Source organism: Rhamphochromis longiceps, linkage group LG16 (genome assembly GCF_057381845.1).
Source record: "Rhamphochromis longiceps isolate RC_006_pf linkage group LG16, R_longiceps_female_GT1.1, whole genome shotgun sequence".
Lineage (NCBI taxonomy): Eukaryota > Metazoa > Chordata > Actinopteri > Cichliformes > Cichlidae > Rhamphochromis > Rhamphochromis longiceps.
The window spans coordinates 16,497,224-16,511,353 of NC_140572.1; the positions used below are offsets into that span (position 1 = coordinate 16,497,224).

Here is a 14,130-nt window from a genome sequence, read left to right on the forward strand (position 1 = left end):
CCCAAAGCCATCAGCGTAAAGCTTCAAAATAAAATGGAAGTTATTCCAGGAGGACAGAGCCTTTTGATAACAAACTTTGGCCTACATTCACTGTTGTCCACCTGTTGATATTATTGGAAGAAATGTTTTTATGGCTTTAGAGAGCCTTGTACTGCTACAGCATCAAAGCGCTCTCCTCTGCTCAACCCTGCACACTCGTGTATCATTCATCTAGCAACAAGTATTGGCTGACACTGAACACGTGACTCTGACGCTAAAGAGGAAGTCGTTTACTCTAGCGTGCACATTTGTTTACAGCCTCGAGTACTCTGTCCGTACCTCGGCAGGACTGTTCTGTGCGATTCAAGGGCTTTGCTGATCAGTATAATAGTCAAACTACTGTCCGAGCGCCACTGCAACTGCGCGCCTGTCATTTGTTTAGGAGCAGCAGAGACCTTTTAGCATGTCTCAGACATGCTAGCTGGCGACACACGAAGAAACCTTCCACGTTATACTGTGATGCCCCAGTGACCGCGTCATCATCGTACCTGTACATCGCCGCATTTGCATGCAGGTGGGATTCTCATGTCTCTGAGTGAGTCAACGTGTACTACCCGTTAGCTTTCTGGCAGACAAGCTAACATGGAGGTAACACAAGACACCGTGACCTCTCAGACAATGAACTGAGACGACAAGGTGTGTATGCAGCGTTTGCACTGTGTTTATTACGCAGTTATCAGTTTTTACAACCTGTGATTTGAATTGACTTCCTGCACCCATCTCTTCTCCTCAGGGATAATGAAACTGAATGACCAAAGACCCAGCAGTGCACTATGGCATTGACTGAAGTATACTGGGACCACCACATACCCTTGCCAAAGCTTGCTCCTGTTCAGGCCAAGGTCACCGTTGCCTTGGTGGCACTCCTGTGCTTCATTAACAGTTATGATGGAGACTTTGTATTTGATGATTCTGAAGCAATTGTTAACAACAAGGTGAGTTTTTCATTCATCAGCAGCTTGACTCCAGTTACACACTTACACTGGCAATAACCGTCACTCATTTTGTTTTTGTGGTTGCAGGATTTGCGCCCAGCAACACCTCTGAACAACATCTGGAGCAATGACTTCTGGGGAACCAACCTGAGTAGCAACTCTAGTCACAAATCCTACCGACCTCTCACTGTCCTTACATTCAGGTAAGGAGTCCTACTTAGTGTCTGAGTTTATACACACTTTATACATTCACAGCTAAACTAGTAATCAGATTCAAATCAGTTTAATCCACGACTCAGAATAAACAGGTCCACACTGATTTTTGTTTTGGTTGCGGAGGTGTGTCTCAAAACATCTGTACATGCTCCCTTTGTACATTGTAAATGTGTGCAGATGTGCACTTGTCTTCTTTACAAAAAGCCAAACTTGTTCTCTGTTGAGATTTTTTTTAATACAACTTTTTGGACTTCTAAAATGATTAAAAAAGCACTACACAATAACAGGCACTACTGGACTTGAAATACCTATATGCACTCACTGGCCACTTTACTACCTTGTTAGCACTATTCTGGATCCCCTTTTTCCTTTAGAACTGCCTATATTCTTCATGGCACAGATTCAACAAGTTGCTGGTAAAATTCCTCAGAGATTCTGGTCCATATTGACATGATTGCATCACACAGTTGCTGCAGATTTGTCAGCTGCTTATCCATGATGTGAATTTCCCTTCCCACCTTGGACCAAGTGATCTGACTGTGGAGGCCTTTTGAGTACAGTTACCTCACTGTCATGTTGAAGAAACCGGTTTGCTGGAAGCAGCCATCACAAGACAGGTGGAGCTGACGGGAGTGGCACCTGGTGTGTGGTATTGCATCTAGTTTCTGCCGTGTGATTTGTTTTATTAGAAATTGCATTAATCAGCAGCTGAACAGTAACTAATAAAGTGGCCAGTGAGTGTATATTAAAGGATTTGAATAGACATGTGACTAAATGTTAACACAGCTGTTGAGAAAGATAAAAGCATAGCACATTCATCATTTTTGCATTTTGCATTGATTCAATAATCTGTTCTATCAATCTAATCATTAGACCACATCGCATGTGCACAGTTGACCTGAAACCTTCAATCCAAAAGAGTTCAGTCAGAATTTAAAAAATATGTGCTTGTAATTTCAGCCACACACATTAGAGCGTCATTCTTCGAATACTTACTCCTCTGTTAATTGCCAAAACCTCTACACGGTTCCTGTCAGTAGTTTAACCACAGTAAGGACTTGACTGAAAAAGCATAACATCATACTGTTTCTGTAGGTTACTTCTTCCTGCAGGAACTTGCACAATATTTTAGGTCAATCAGCACCTGTGTGCATGTTCTGACAGCAGGAAATCTCTCTATAGTTTCTCTTTCAAAGATGTTTTCAGGGTAGAGGAAAGGTACTTGATCCCCTAAAAACTGCAGGGAAGAACTCGACAGCAAACACAACCACTGGAGTCTGGTGGATAACGACAGACTCGAGTAACAGTCTTCTCCAGTCAAACGTTACCAACAGCTGCTTAAAATTATCCACAGGGAAACACCAGAGACGGCATCACCACTGCTATATCAGTCTGATGTTAATATATTCATCACTTGCAGTTTGAAGCTGTTACAAATTGATTACATCACCTTGTGAGGCTAGTTAACCTGCAGTGGAAACGGAAAGGATGATTAGGGGCCATTGCTGTAAACGTTTGTGCCATTTAGGAGTTCTGTTGTGTTTCTACAGTGGGAAGGTGCCTTTCCTCTATTCTCTGCATATAACTGTGCAGTTGATGGTGGTTATTGATGACCCTCACCATGTCCCATTGGCTTCATCGTGTCACATTATGCTTTATAATAGCTTCACCATACTCACACATATACTTTCCTACACCTGCTGTACATTCAGCTCTAGTTTTTCTCTTGTCTCGCTGTTGCAGGCTGAACTACCTCGTAGCGGGAGGCCTTCACCCCGTTGGCTTCCATGTGCTCAACATCATCCTCCATGCTGTCATATCCGCCCTTATGATTGACGTGTTTGCAGTACTTATTGGTGGACTGGCCTACGATGAGAAGGGCAGGATACTGAACCACGCTCCGAAGACCTCTTTGCTTGCTGCCATCTTCTTTGCCGCACACCCAGTTCACACAGAAAGTGTAAGTAGAGTTGAAGTGTTTATTTATATGCATAATATTATAAGTAAAGAGACAATCAAATAGTTCAGTATGCATTAAAATCATCATACACATGAGTGTGTAAAGATTCATATGTATGATTATTGTGTAGTTTGGACTTATTAGTAGTCTCAAAACTGAAAATACAGTTTTGCATTAAAACGCAAACAGTAAAGCTTAAAGAAAAACAATTATAGATATATAGATAGGTACTTTATTGATTTCACAACTGGAATTCATGTGTTACAACAGCAAGGTGATGAAAAAAAAACTAGAGTCTAAATAAACATAATTAAAGTGGTACACAGCCATGATGAGCACCTTATTTAGTGAAATAAAAAGGTTATACACAGTGGGGCAAAAAAGTATTTAGTCAGCCACCGATTGTGCAAGTTCCCCCACCTAAAATGATGACAGAGGTCAGTAATTTGCACCAGAGGTACACTTCAACTGTGAGAGACAGAATGTGGAAAAAAAAAATCCATGAATTCACATGGTAGGATTTGTAAAGAATTTATTCGTAAATCAGGGTGGAAAATAAGTATTTGGTCAACAACAAAAATACAACTCAATACTTTGTAACATAACCTTTGTTGGCAATAACAGAGGTCAAACGTTTACTATAGGTCTTTACCAGGTTTGCACACACAGTAGCTGGTATTTTGGCCCATTCCTCCATGCAGATCTTCTCGAGAGCAGTGATGTTTTGGGGCTGTCGCCGAGCAACACGGACTTTCAACTCCCGCCACAGATTTCCTATGGGGTTGAGGTCTGGAGACTGGCTAGGCCACTCCAGGACTTTCAAATGCTTCTTACGGAGCCACTCCTTTGTTGCCCGGGCGGTGTGTTTTGGATCATTGTCATGTTGGAAGACTCAGCCTCGTTTCATCTTCAAAGTTCTCACTGATGGAAGGAGGTTTTGGCTCAAAATCTCACGATACATGGCCCCATTGATTCTGTCCTTAACACGGATCAGTCGTCCTGTCCCCTTGGCAGAAAAACAGCCCCATAGCATGATGTTTCCACCCCCATGCTTCACAGTAGGTATGGTGTTCTTGGGATGCAACTCAGTATTCTTCTTCCTCCAAACACGACGAGTTGAGTTTATACCAAAAAGTTCTACTTTGGTTTCATCTGACCACATGACATTCTCCCAATCCTCTGCTGTATCATCCATGTGCTCTCTGGCAAACTTCAGACGGGCCTGGACATGCACTGGCTTCAGCAGCGGAACACGTCTGGCACTGCGGGATTTGATTCCCTGCCGTTGTAGTGTGTTACTGATGGTGACCTTTGTTACTTTGGTCCCAGCTCTCTGCAGGTCATTCACCAGGTCCCCCCGTGTGGTTCTGGGATCTTTGCTCACCGTTCTCATGATCATTTTGACCCCACGGGATGAGATCTTGCGTGGAGCCCCAGATCGAGGGAGATTGTCAGTGGTCTTGTATGTCTTCCATTTTCTGATGATTGCTCCCACAGTTGATTTTTTCACACCAAGCTGCTTGCCTATTGTAGATTCACTCTTCCCAGTCTGGTGCAGGTCTACAATACTTTTCCTGGTGTCCTTCGAAAGCTCTTTGGTCTTGGCCATGGCGGAGTTTGGAGTCTGACTGTTTGAGGCTGTGGACAGGTGTCTTTTATACAGATGATGAGTTCAAACAGGTGCCATTCATACAGGTAACGAGTGGGGGACAGAAAAGCTTCTTACAGAAGACGTTACAGGTCTGTGAGAGCCAGAGATTTTCCTTGTTTGAGGTGACCAAATACTTATTTTCCACCCTGATTTACGAATAAATTCTTTACAAATCCTACCATGTGGATTCATGGATTTTTTTTTTCACATTCTGTCTCTCACAGTTCAAGTGTACCTCTGGTGCAAATTACTGACCTCAGTCATCATTTTAAGTGGGGGAACTTGCACAATCGGTGGCTGACTAAATACTTTTTTGCCCCACTGTATGCAACAGTGATTAGAAAAACAAAGACTTGAGATTTTACAAGAGAGTAGTAAAATACCATTCATAAATATCTTTACGCTATAAATCTAAGAAACAGCTGCAAGGAGGTATAATACAGAAACGTGTGATGGTTTAAGGTAGGACATTTTTAGGCTATGTGGTTAGGAGATGATACACTAGTGAATCCTTGATTCTGTTCCTATCCTGAATGACTTTTTACTGCTCTTTCACCAGTATTTTACATTTATTTCTACAGCTAACTTCTAACAGATGACATTTAGCTAGTAGTGTTTGGCCATGGTGTGTTTAGGTATTTCTTTTTATATATTTACAATATTTTCTTTCTTTCTGCATGCTGGCGAATGAGCTGTTAAGTCAGCTCCAGGTTTTTATTTGAACTTGGTTGGGCTGTTACTGTTAGGGACCTGTGCACCTCAATGAGGTAGTTTTGATTTTGAGCTACAAATAAACCTTTCCTAAAAACATGGTTTCAACACGGCGTCAAGACAAGCCAATCCAGAGCCTCCAGTGCTTCCGTGCCAAGAACAAATGCCCCATCTCAGCTGGGAGCGTGGGCCAAGGTGCGTGCGATAGTACGACCTGACTATTAGCCACGTTGGGATGCTTATTGACCTGCCCTCATATGTGTTTTTCTGCTGTAAAGTAGGGCTGAACGATATATCGCATTTGCGATAATATCGCGACATGATCAAGTGCAATTTTCTAACCGCAAAGGCTGCGATTATACTCTGGACATGTCCAAATTCATGGGCTGCATCCTCCTGAGGCCGCATTTGTAGACCGATTACGTCACAGCGACGCGCCGAAGGCTGTCCAAATTACTACCATATCCCAGAATTCATAGCGCGGCCCAGCCAAACTCCAGTTTCCAGCAATGGCGACCGCTACTAAGTTTTAAAATTACTCATACTAATCTTTCTGGGTCACAAAATAAACTTTTAACATATTTTCAGGCGAGAAAGTAGTTGTGTAAACATCAAATATCTGCTCGGTTTATCAAGATATCCCATATTTGCAAAAGTGCTTCGACGTTTTCAGAGGCGTCTGCTACCCACCAGCTCGACAGCTAGCCGGGAGCTCGAGGGTTACTGATGCGGCCGAGAACGGCACAACTCCCGGCACATCATTTTCAGATCACCGCGGAGTTTCGCTGCTCGGGTTAAACGTGATATATAAGTCACTTAGACAACCTAAAAATGTTATTGTTGGGCTTTTTTCAGTGTTTTGTTCGTGAGTAAATCGGTTTGGCTGAGATTAAAGTTATTAGATTAGATTAGATAAAATAAAACTTTATTAATCCCCCGGGTGGGTTCCTCCTTGGTTTTCACACAGCTGACTAAACGTCAAACAGAAAACTTATTAAACAGAAGTATGAGACAGTCGAGAATTTACACCAGTGTCTGGTTATATTTTAGATAGCAAGAAGCAGACGGCCGAGTTTATTAAACTCCACCGAGACAGCGGTGACGCTAATCAGAACTAGCCTTCTGATTAGCTAATCAGAAGGCTAGACCGTCCAATTTCACGCCTTTAAATTTTAAAGGCGTGTTTGTGTGTGTGTTTATACAATTGCTATTATGTTTGAACTTTATGTGTAATGTTACTGACTGCAGAGATCAGTAAGATGTGTGTATTTTTTATTTATTAGTTTTATTTATTTAATATTATTTTTTAATTGAATGACTGTCTAGTAGTTCACAGATGTCGAAAAACTGAGTGTGGTAAAGCCACTGATTTTTTTTATGTATATTTCTGCAATCTGCACATTGTACTGACTTTCATTTTAATGTTTACACCAGGGTTCCTTGTCAGCACTTTATGCTCAGATGTTTGTAAGCTAAAAATAAACTATTGTGTATGTTCAAATATACTGTTGTGATTGAAGAAGTTAAATAAAAATGTCAGTCATCAATTCATGCATCACCTCACGTCATCATAACAGAGGTCTGTCTTCCAGGAAAGAACAGTTTAAAATTAATGTAATATAGTATTGGCCATACTATATGATGTATTGCTTGTCTTTGTTTAATAATACAGAAGACAAAGACCTTAAAAAATAATCGCATATCGCATCGCAATCGCAATATTGGGGCAAAAAATCGCAATTAGATTATTTTCCATAATCGTTCAGCCCTACTGTAAAGCATGGCTGGAAAGAAGCAATTCCCTGTCCATTTCCCTTTAATCATGCAGGGCAAGGACTGGGTAAGACCTGGGGGGTGGGAGGGAGGCACACTGTCTGCTTGGGCCTGCTGTATGTATCAAAGCAGGCAACCACAGGATGCCAGCCATACTTTATATACACACACACACACACACACACACACACACACACACACACACACACACACACACACACACACACACACACACACACACACACACACACCATATAGAAACACACACACACAACCGTGCTACACTGGTAATGAGAGTTTCTTCTGACATCTTTTTAATAAGCTTCCTTTTGTACTTGGATGCATTATGCAAAACTAATATATGGTGCATGTGTAATAAAATGAATAATTTCTAAAGAGGTTTACCAGATAATGTTGTTTCTTCAAGTATTTTTTGTAGTTTAATCAGTCCTTCCTGTCTCATGTATCATAGCTTTTTTTTCTCTCGCTTTTCTCTGTTTCTCATCAAGGTCGCTGGCATAGTGGGCCGAGCAGACCTTTTATGCGCCCTCTTCTTCCAGCTGTCTTTCCTCACCTACTGCAAGGCTTTTAACAAAGGTAGGTACCTGACACGAGTATTACTCTTTAGGCACACAGTAATTCTATACTGCACAAAGCGCTTTCCATATGTCACTGGCATCAAAACGTTATCGATCTGCCAGCATTCGATGCATCTGTCTGAACACCTACATTTCAATCCTTTCCTGTCTCTGAGCAGCGTGGTCTTGGCTTTGTGTTCTCAGGGAGTGACAGAGATGACAGGTTTTCTCTCCAGTGGGTTGTGGTCAGCCTCTTGCTGTGTGCTGCAGCAATGCTCTGTAAAGAACAAGGCATCACTGTCTTGGTATGAAGTCCTTCTGTAAGGTCATTTTTAGATCTGATGTTTTCATCCTGTCTTGCCATCCCACTGTAATTCTTGCTTACACAAGGAGAAGAAGTCTCACATTTTTTTACATATATGTATATATGAAATGAGCTAATTCGTTTTGTTGCTGACCTATATACATTTAAATGCCATTTCTCCTTCTTTCTCTATGTATTTTCCTTCAGGGTGTGAATGCTGCCTTTGATGTCCTCCTGATCTGTAATGTTAATGTGTATGAACTCAGCCAGAGGCTACTCCTTAGGAAGAAATCATTTGATGTGAGTTAGGTTTGCACACCCTCCCCTGCTTTTCTGTCATAAATTATGCACTGCTTTGTATGATTTATGTCACATTTCATACACTGTCTGTATAAAGTAGTTTGCAATTGAGTACATTAGCGATTAAACGGTGACTGAAAGTAACTAACAAGCTTTATATTTTTAATTGTAAGTGACAAGTGGTAATACTCTTGTGACAGGTAAGTGAGTTGGTGCGAATGGGATTGCTTACGCGACTGGGTCTAATGGGTCTTGGAGGCCTCCTGATGCTTTACGCACGCTGGAGGATCATGGGAACAGGACCGCCAGCGTTCACTGAAGTAGACAACCCGGCTTCTTTTGCAGAAAATATCATCCTCAGGGTAAGAAAGATTAGTTTGTAGAGTTTATTTCACAATATTTATTCATGCATTATAATTACAGACAATTTTATCTTTAAATGATTCTGATTGATCTATGTAATTATGAATTGACTTTATTGAAGCATATATTCCGTTTTTTTCATCATTTCAGTTTAATTCACCGTCTAATATCATGTTTGTCCTGAGTAATTTGCATGGTTTTTAAACACTGTTTACTTCAGAATTTTAAATGCTTTTCCCCTTTTTCTCCGCTGGTTTTGTTGCTGCTCTCTTCCTTTTCTGTTCCGTTTTGATTGGCAGATAGTGAACTATAATTACTACTACTCCCTTAATGCCTGGCTGCTGCTGTGTCCCTGGTGGCTGTGTTTTGATTGGTCCATGGGTTGTGTGCCTCTCATTAAGTCAGCCACTGATTGGAGGATAGTCTGGCTGCTGCTGCTCTGGTGCATCCTGGTAGGCTTGATAAGCCAAGCCTTATGCTCACAGGACAGCCAGAGGAGGAGGTGAGTGAGGAAAGCCATCTCAGATTTGCTGGAATGAAAGATGAAATAAAGTACATGTTGACTTCTAAAGACGTATAGTTGATTGTGACTATAAAAGCATATTCACCGCAGTGTCACCAGTGCACAACGCATACTTTTTGCTTGGTTTAGCACAGACTTGACAATTTTTTTGGGTCCAGTATTCAGATTCTTAAGCTTAAATCTCAGACCACATGTTTTTAGATGCTATGTGTGTGCTCTGTTTTCCTCACTAGGACTTTGACCCTGGGTCTGGTGCTACTGGTGGTCCCTTTTCTGCCTGCGAGCAACATTTTTTTCAGGGTGGGCTTTGTCATTGCTGAGAGAGTTCTCTATCTGTCTTCAGCCGGCTACTGCCTACTGCTGGCATACTCTTTAGGACACTGCTGCTGCCGTTGGTCCAAATACAGGGTACGCCTAAATGATGCCAAAAAGATCACAATAAAGCAAAGGACACCAAACACTGAAGCAGTTTCTAGTAAAGGTTTATTTTCCAAAGTTGTCGGTTTAAACTGTCTTGATTTTAAACTCAAAATCTGTTTTCAAAACCAGCTTTGATAATTCAGTAACTCATGATGCAGGGAAGGTACAGATATGAGAAATGTCTAATGACTTCCCTATAAAGGGACGATGACAGCAGGTGGTGTCCATGTGCTGCAGAAATACATTTTGCAGGTTATTAATTCAGTGTCACACATCATTTGACTTGAAGCTTAATATTGTAATGCTTTATAGCACTTGGCTGTTAAATGGTTCCTCTTCTCTTTTTGCAGAAGTTGCTGTGCGTCATGGTGCTTGCACTGTTGTGTGTGTATGTAGTGCGCTGTGCTCTCCGCAGTCACCAGTGGCGTTCAGAACAAAGCCTCTTCACCAGCGCCCTTTCTGTCTGTCCGCTCAACGCCAAGGTAAAGAAAAATACATAAAAAATCAGTGATTTGCGCTTTCCCGCCTCGCTTCAGTTTGTGCCAGTAAATTATTTTAGTGCACATTTGAAAATGAATTCTAGTCATAGACACGTCCTGATGCTTTAAGTGCTAATGATTGTTCCCTCAGGTGCATTATAATGTGGGTAAGAACCTGGCTGACAGAGGGAACACCACTCCAGCTATTACATATTACAGAGAAGCAGTCAGGTATGTGTCCTTACAAGCAGTTACGACCTACTACATTTCTGACAAAGAAACAGTCATTGACTTGTTTGTTGCATGTTATTTATGGCTTTCAGGCTACACCCTACATACGTCCATGCAATGAACAACCTGGGGAATATCCTGAAGGAGAAAAATGAACTTGTGGAAGCAGAGCAGCTGTTGTCTAAAGCTGTTTCCATTCAGTAATGTTGTTTAACATCAAAGTTTAAACCAACGAGCTCTTTTAACAGATTTAGACTCCCTGTTCATGGCTTTGTGTTCTTTTTAAAACCGTGCAGGCCTGACTTCGCTGCAGCTTGGATGAATCTGGGAATAGTTCAGAACAGCCTGCAGAAGTTTGAGGAGGCAGAGAAGAGTTACTGGAACGCCATCCGCTTCCGGAGAAAATACCCAGACTGCTACTATAACCTGGGACGCTTGGTGAGGTCCCGGGCTCAAACCACGCAATCTGCTTTTGCCCGTTTACCATGTTCACTGTGTAAGATTAAGCTGTTAGCAAAACAAAACAAGGATAAGACAAACTACACCTCTACATGAAGCAGTACTAGCTAAAAAGTGGCGTTTTTAACTCTGTACGCTGACTGTTCTTCGCCAGATTCACTTAGCTGTTCTTCTTTTGCCATGTTTATATTGGTCAGCCTCAGGGAGGACGCCCCTGACAAAAGCCCCAAATAACTCTAACACGTTGTGAGGCGTCCCAGATGACACACTACACAAGGTCATGTGTAGTGTTGTTTTTATGTGATACATGTTATATGTTTCTCTTCTACAGCTTCAATCCACAATTTAAACTAAATTAAAAAAAAAAAATAGAAATTGTCATTGAATTCAAAAAGAGTTTTCTAACACTGTACCTCATATTTCAGTATGCCGACCAGAACAGACACCTGGATGCCCTAAACGCCTGGAGGAATGCAACTGTGCTAAAACCTGACCACAGCCTGGCGTGGAACAACATGGTCATTCTGCTGGACAACACCGGTAGTGGAAAAGTGCACGAGCTCACAAACAGACATGCTTTTAATACAACAGACACTAGACTACATCTATTTTATTGTTTTATGTGATGCGTTTTATTGTGTTTGTTGTTCAAAACCAGTAACTGATAACATTCAGCCTTTTGTGAATTTACATGAAAATGAGTCACTTTACTTAAAAAAAAAAGAAAAAGGAAAAAAAGCCTCTCTTGTGGGTGCACTTTGTTACAGGATTCAGAGCCAAGAAACAAAGTGTTGTTATTTTTGGGAAGGCAGTAAATCTAAATGGCCAACAAGATTAGACCGGAAGAGCAGGAATCAGCAATGCTTGAAATTTATGTATTAAAGCTTTGTGTTCTGAGTTTTGAAGGCAGTCTTCCCTGCCGTGTGGAGAATGCTCTGATTTCCAAACGCTCGAGCCGTTTTGTCAGAAGCTGCTCCCGTGGGGGCGGAGTCTCCCAGGAGGGTACTGGAACTGTCCAATCAGGGCCCAGTATGTTCCTGATCAAACGTGGGCAAGCACAGCCAGAACAGCGCCCCCTCAGAGGTTCCCCCACCGCATTTGTTCCCCAAATCTGACAGAAATAATTCTACCCATCTCCCCAGCTCCACTCCAAACACACAAAAAAGAGAAGAAGAGAAAAGAAGAACAATAGGTGTCATTTTGAAAAAGTGAGGAACTGGGAATATTGTTTTCACTTTGGTCTTGGCCCCTCCTTCTTTGTTTTGATCATTACACAAACAAAAGACGGGATCAGTGTAAATTTAGGCACAGTTGCGCATGTAGTCATGTGTTGGCGAGCTGTCTGAAGGGCATGGGCCATGACTCAGGACATGACTGCCATTGTTTTGCCCTCCGTTTCTCTGTCTGTCTGTCTCTCTCCATTTCTGGCCAGACATCAGACGGATCTTTGACAGAGATCAATAACCCAGTGGGCCTTGTGTTCATCCTTAATGAGGAGACTAAACCAATCCTCCATGTGTGGAGAGAGAAAAACTCTGCTCTAGATACTGCTGACAAATAAAGCACACGCTCAGACTCTCTGTGTTTTAGCCGCATCTTTGAATTTGTGTTTTCAACAGTCTGAAACGCTTTCATGTTGGGCAGCATTTTTAATATAATCCCCATGATTTCAATAGGCTTTGTCGCATAAATGTTAGCTGCCTTGCTGTGTAGATTACACTAACAAATACATAGTATAGATTTGCTGTGTGTATATTTGAATTTTATTTTCTGACATTTTTAGTAATTTTTCGTTCTGTCTGTAAGGTAACTTGGGTCAAGCAGAGCTGATCGGCCGAGAGGCTCTGAGAGTCCTCCCAAACGACCACACCATCATGTTTTCATTGGCTAATGTCCTGGGGAAATTACAAAAATATGAGGTCGGTAAACATTAGTACGCATAGTAGGCATTATAAGGATTTTATCCCTTACAGTACTCTGCTCTGAAATATGACTGGGACTAGTAAAGACAATTCAGGATGCGCTTTTTTTCCCCCCTTTGTTTTATCTCAGGAGTCAGAGGGCTTCTTTCTTCACGCCCTCCGGATCAACCCAAATGCTGCTAGTTGCCATGGAAATTTAGGTAAGGCGATTTTGGTTGTGTCACATATTTTACAGTGTTGCTAAGAGCTTCCAAGCACTCAGAAGCAACAAATATATATATATATTTATGCTTGCTAGTAAAAGTGTTATTGTGCAGTCTAGCTGTACCGAATGAGCTAAATGAATAGAATTAGAATCAGTGCAGCTTCTCAGCTTAAAGCAGCTTTCGTTCTCTTTTTTTCCCCCTCAGCTGTGTTGTATCATCGCTGGGGGAAGCTGGAGCTGGCAAAGAAACACTACGAGCTTTCTCTAAAGTTGGACCCTGAGGCTCCTGGGACCAGAGACAACTACAACATGCTGCGACGCAAACTGGACCAACTTAAACGCAGCACACCCTGAGGGAACCCACTTTGACTCCTGCCTACTGAAGAACAAATTGTTTCACTTGATATTATTTGAGCTCACACTAATTCTGGCTTTGAAACATTTGGAAATAAAGACCACGATCTGTTAATAAAGCTTCTGTTCTGTTATTTATATAATAAACATAAAAGAGAGAGGGGAAAGGAAAATGTAAAGCAATACAATGTTTTCTTTGCTAGTGTTAAAATGTGCATTGATTTCATCAGATGTGTCCAGGTTAGGACTGTCAGATGCCTGTGCTGTTTTGTTGCCCCATTTGAAGGCCATGTGGACCTGATCCATGTTGAACCCCGTTCTCTTTTCATCTTTGACCCCATGTTGTGTCAGCTGGATAGAGCACCATGCACGTGCAGAGGGTCTGCTGTAACATTTATTTGGCTTGGCCCTTTTTCAGGAGTTCCAAATGTCCCTACGCTCAAACGCTAAAATAGTTTTGACCAAGAGTGCTCGTCTGCATGTGGTCATAGCATCAGTGTTTCTTAATGCCCATCTTTTTAGTTCTGACTGGGATTGCCCTATGAGCTATAACCACCCCCGCCTCACCTCTTTACTGCTCCTGTCACCACTGCAGTTAATGGGGGAAAGGTGTTGGGGTTTTTTTTATATTTTTTTTTAGCTCTGACATTTTTCTCAAGTGTCCATGAGAAGATGAGAGGTCAGCTGAGACAGGAAACCCATGGCCG

General features: G+C 41.8%; 1 protein-coding gene across 2 annotated transcripts; it reads left to right on the forward strand.

Moving 5' to 3' along the window:
- Positions 1-242: 242 nt before the first annotated feature.
- Positions 243-13,542, forward strand: tmtc4 (transmembrane O-mannosyltransferase targeting cadherins 4). Of its 2 annotated transcripts, none has more exons than XM_085385096.1 (18): positions 243-675; positions 773-974; positions 1,062-1,177; positions 2,934-3,150; positions 7,795-7,882; positions 8,068-8,168; positions 8,375-8,467; positions 8,668-8,829; positions 9,130-9,332; positions 9,587-9,653; positions 10,124-10,255; positions 10,404-10,483; positions 10,576-10,683; positions 10,780-10,921; positions 11,368-11,482; positions 12,749-12,861; positions 12,995-13,064; positions 13,275-13,542. In XM_085385096.1, the coding sequence occupies exons 2-18, from the start codon at positions 813-815 to the stop codon at positions 13,421-13,423; spliced, it is 2,118 nt and encodes a 705-aa protein (XP_085241222.1). In that variant the 5' UTR covers positions 243-675; positions 773-812; the 3' UTR covers positions 13,424-13,542. The 2 variants fall into 2 exon arrangements, with proteins under 2 accessions (XP_085241222.1, XP_085241221.1); XM_085385095.1 differs by having other exon boundaries at positions 244-675; positions 9,587-9,761.
- Positions 13,543-14,130: the final 588 nt, after the last annotated feature.